The sequence below is a fragment of the Sander vitreus genome, chromosome 3 (genome assembly GCF_031162955.1).
Source record: "Sander vitreus isolate 19-12246 chromosome 3, sanVit1, whole genome shotgun sequence".
Taxonomy (NCBI): Eukaryota; Metazoa; Chordata; class Actinopteri; order Perciformes; family Percidae; genus Sander; species Sander vitreus.
Window position 1 is genome coordinate 35,855,323 of NC_135857.1, and position 5,000 is coordinate 35,860,322.

The following is a 5,000-nucleotide window of genomic DNA, read 5'->3' on the forward strand; positions in this document are numbered from 1 at the left end:
TCCTTACCTAGCTACTGAGCATGTAGTCCTTACCTAGCTACTGAGCGTGTAGTCCTTACCTAGCTACTGAGCGTGTAGTCCTTACCTAGCTACTGAGCATGTAGTCCTTACCTAGCTACTGAGCATGTGGTCCTTACCTAGCTACTGAGCATGTAGTCCTTACCTAGCTACTGAGCATGTGCGACTGCCAACAAAGATGTTCCAGCAGTGAGAGGTCTCACTCTGTAGCTAAAACAGAGACCTGAACACAGGGTGAAAAGAGGAGCCGCAGCAATGAGCAGTACAACTAAAATATGGTGTTTTTTGATAATTAAACCATGTAAACCTATTCTGATACAATCTCTAAATACAATTATAAACCTGAAAATGAGCAGAATATGAGCACTTTAAAACAATGTAAAAATAGCTACTTTTGTGTGAAGAAAGTGACATAAAAGTTGTTTTGTGTGTGTAGTTTGTGTGTCAGTTCCCTGTGTGTTGCTCAGTCACCTGTTGATGGTTCCCTCGTCGAAGAGGCGCAGGCTGAGCCACGAGTGGCCGAGCGCCGAGTGTCTCATGTCCAGCGTCACCGGCTGGTTGCGGTCGTGGAGCTTCAGCGCCGGGACCAGCAGGGTGAAGTCCATGTCGTAGTCCGTCCCACGGGCGTACATGCTCAGCTCGTCCAGGTCCATGTCCACCACGCCCTCCCGCACGCCGCCCGACAGGAGCAGGTACTCGTTAGCTACCGGCAGCTTCTGGTCCAACTTCTGAACCATTCCTGGGAGACAGAGAGAGAGACAGGGAGAGAGACAGACAGACAGACAGACAGACAGACAGGGGGAGAGAGAGAGAGAGAGAGAGAGAGAGAGAGAGACAGAGAGAGAGACAGGGAGAGAGACAGACAGACAGACAGACAGACAGACAGGGGGAGAGAGAGAGACTATTAAACTCTAACGTCTGGACCATTCCTGACAGCTTGGCCTTTGTGTGTTTTCCTTTTGGGTGAGTTTTTGGGTCAGAGTCTGACCCGTTTGGACTGAATGGGTCTGGACTGGTTTTACGCTCTGCTGAGCAGAAAGTAAACACACACAAACAACACACACACACACACACACACACACGGTTCTTCTATGTCTCATAGCAACAAGTTTATTTGTGTTTTTTGCCCCCAACAGCAACGGCACTAGGATTAGGCACTGGTTAAGGTTATGGTTAGGTGCCTTGAAGTCAACGGTCGCAGCGCTGCCTGGAAAGTGAAGTTGGGGGCAAAAAACACCATCGAGCTAGCAACAAATTCTCACACGCACACACTCTGAGGAGCTATGAGAGAGGAGGGATCTCTGAGGAGCTATGAGAGAGGAGGGATCTCTGAGGAGCTATGAGAGAGGAGGGATCTCTGAAGAGCTATGAGAGAGGAGGGATCTCTGAGGAGCTATGAGAGAGGAGGGATCTCTGAGGAGCTATGAGAGAGGAGGGATCTCTGAAGAACTATGAGAGAGGAGGGATCTGAGGAGCTATGAGAGGGGAGGATCTCTGAGAGCTATAGAGAGGAGGGATCTCTGAGGAGCTATGAGAGAGGAGGGATCTCTGAGGAACTATGAGAGAGGAGGGATCTCTGAGGAGCTATGAGAGAGGAGGGATCTCTGAGGAACTATGAGAGAGGATATACCAGAGCAGCTTTCCTGGAAGCCGTGCAGCTGGAAAACGTTGCTAAAGCTTATACTCGTAGCGCACCACGTACGGGGGCTGGCATGCCATGAGCATGCACGGAGACGTTCACGCTTAACACATTGTTCGTTGCAGTATTCTCTGAAACACCAGGGGGCGTACAAACAAAATAATCTGTGAATAAGCAAGAAGTAGTAGAGAAGAAGAGAGCGGGAGAAAAGGAAAGCAGGCTGCCTGGCAACAGTAGTAAACACAGACGTACCACGAAAAATTACATTTATCACTGATGTTTATCCCCAAATCTACATGACTGTCTGCCTGTAACACTGTTAAGAACATTATTTGCATTTTTTTTTAGCTTTCTAAGTAGGTCGACCTTTCTGTTAAAGAGTAGGCCATTTTTTTAAACATAAAAACATCCGCGAAATTGCGTTCGCTAAACCCACCAGACTCCATGTAAATAATCAGTACTTTTATCATTGTCAAAAACACTTAATTCAAAGTGGACAGAAACTAAATCAAACTACCAAAAGCCGTCTTGGTTCATCTTTCCACTGTTCCAACAATCACCACTCTGGTTTGGTTGAAATAAACCCTTAATTCACCCATTTACATGTGGAGATATGCTGGCTCTATACACGCTAAAAGTCCTGATTATTTACATGGAGTCTGGTGGAGATATGCTGGCTCTATACACGCTAAAAGTCCTGATTATTTACATGGAGTCTGGTGGAGATATGCTGGCTCTATACACGCTAAAAGTCCTGATTATTTACATGGAGTCTGGTGTAGTTTGGTGATGGTGATTTCGGGGCTGTTTCATGTTAAAAGGATCTTACTCTTTAACAAAAAGGTATATCTCTGTAGGGATCCTTTCCATGATGTTGTCAGACACTGACAGCCACTTTGCACATTAACACAGAAAAATAGGGTCCCTTTAAGAACAGACGTCGAGTGGATGCACTTGTTGTGATGTGAAGCTGAGCGTTGGCATCGCTCTGCAGGTGGAACAAACACACCCTGAGGGGATTAAATATGCATCATTGCAGCTCTGTAATATTTAAAGTCACGCGCCGCTAATCTGCCTCCACGCCTTAAACAGAAACTGAATGAAATCTTCGTTTAAATATTTAAATAAATCGCAGTCTGTGTATGAGAGCAGCTGTGGGATCTGGTCGGGCATGCATAGTGGGTATTCCGCGTTAAAGGCTAACTTAACATTATCGGCAGGGTTTCTGGGAAACTCGACCTTATTGTTAAAGAGAAAGATCCTTTTTTAAAACCGAAAGAAACATCCGCGAAATTGCGTTCGCTAAACCCACCAGACTCCATGTAAATAAACAGTCATTTTAGTATCGTAAAACACACTTCATTCAAAGTCGACAGATACAAAATAAAACGACAAAAAGCCGTTTTGGGTCGTCTTTCCAATTTTCCAACAATCACATATCTAGTTTTGGTGGAAAAAAACACATAGTTTACCGATTTACATGTGAAGATATGCTGGCGCTATACACGCTTAAAGTACTGTTTTTTTTACATGGAGTCTGGTGGGTTTTAGCGATAGGAAAATAGGGTCCAGGGTGGAAGAAAAAACGAAGTTGCCCTTTAAATAAAGGGTGTTTTGTTCCCCACCCAGCATGGAGAAGATGAAGTCCTTGGCCGTGTGGATCTCCAGAGCCCGCTGGTCGTCGTATTCCCGCTGGTCGTGCTTGCTGAACTCCTGGATGAGCCGGTTCAGGTCCTCCATGCGGGCCGCCGACCTGAAGTCGAGCTCGGGCCCGGCACCGCTGCCGCTGCCGCCGCTGTGAGGCAGCCTGCCGGCGGCCATGGTTGGGCTGTTCCCGAGGCTGCCCGCCGAGCCAGCCCGACTAGAGAGAGCAGGGGCCGCCATCTTTCCTCCTGCGGTCACAGGTTTACTACAACAGCTGATACTACTGTACCGCTGCCGGTCTGTTCCTCTGAACCGAGCCGAGCCGAACCGAGCCGAACCGAGCCACACACTACACACCGAACACAACCACCGGAAAAACAGCACCCTCACATCCGCTGGTCAACCGCCTTCAAAATAAATTTCTGTCACTGTTATAAGAAGCCTATCACACACACACACACAAAGACAGAGAGAGAGAGAGACACACACGCGCGCGCGCGCACATACACACACACACACACACATTTGGAGTGTGTATAATTTATTCGATATTATGTAAAATGTTGAAATACCTGCTTAAACTGAAATAAATAAAAAAAATTAAAGAAAAAGAATGTAAATAAAGTTAATGACTCAGATGCTACAATAAAAGTATTATAGTCACAGTTGACTTAAAAAAACCAAATGAAATCCTGCAGGAGACACAATAAAATAAGACAAAAGTCGGTGATCTGATTCGTTTTATTGTCATTTAAAGCTGATTTATGTACAGAAAGATTCATTTCATACATCCAGCGTGGAACTGCGCTCTTATTTTGAAAGAACCGGAAGTGTTAGAATGCTGTTGAGTCTGGTTTTACACTTAATGATGATATGAAATATGACATTTTCACATGTCAGAGCGCCCCAGAAACATGAAAACTAAACTCTTACTTATATATACCCACACACACACACACACAGACAGACACACACACACACACACACACACACACACACACACACACACACACACACACACACACACACACACACACACACACACACACACACACACACACACACACACACACACACACACACACACACACACACACACACACACACACACACACACACACACACACACACACACACACACACACAAAGAGACACACACAGGCACACACACACACACACACACACACACACACACACACACACACAGACAGACAGACAGACACACACACACACACACACACACACACACACACACAGAGACACACACACACACACAGACAGACAGACAGACACACACACACACACACACACACACACACACACACACACACACACACACACACACAGACAGACAGACAGAGACACACACACACACACACACACACACACACTGACAGACACAGACACACACACACACACCAAGATCGTCAATAATCACTTAAAAACTGTTATTTGTAGTTTACGAGTTAAAACGTGCAAAAAACGTGGAAGTGAAACAACGCAGAATAAAACCTTAAAAATATATTTAAACTCAATCTGAAGTTCTGTCACCAGAGGGCGCCCTCTCCTTTGGATTCTCCACACCTTAAAACACCTTAATCAGCACATATTATGCAGTACAAGTATCATTTTAACACCAAAATATAAGTACTATTCATCTCTGTATATGACACAAATATAATAAACTTTAAATCACGGC

At 45.4% G+C, this 5,000-nt stretch overlaps 1 protein-coding gene across 1 annotated transcript in view; it reads right to left on the reverse strand.

The window, feature by feature from the left end:
- Positions 1 to 3,717, reverse strand: part of LOC144515976 (nucleotidyltransferase MB21D2-like) — a 15,930-nt gene extending 12,213 nt beyond the window's left edge. Inside the window, exons 1-2 of the mRNA XM_078247208.1 lie at positions 3,283 to 3,717; positions 490 to 757 (exon numbers count right to left, since the gene is read on the reverse strand). Coding sequence (XP_078103334.1) covers positions 490 to 757; positions 3,283 to 3,541 — 527 coding nt within the window. The 5' untranslated portion in view covers positions 3,542 to 3,717. The remainder of the gene's footprint in view (positions 1 to 489; positions 758 to 3,282) is intronic.
- Between the last annotated feature and the right edge of the window lie 1,283 nt (positions 3,718 to 5,000).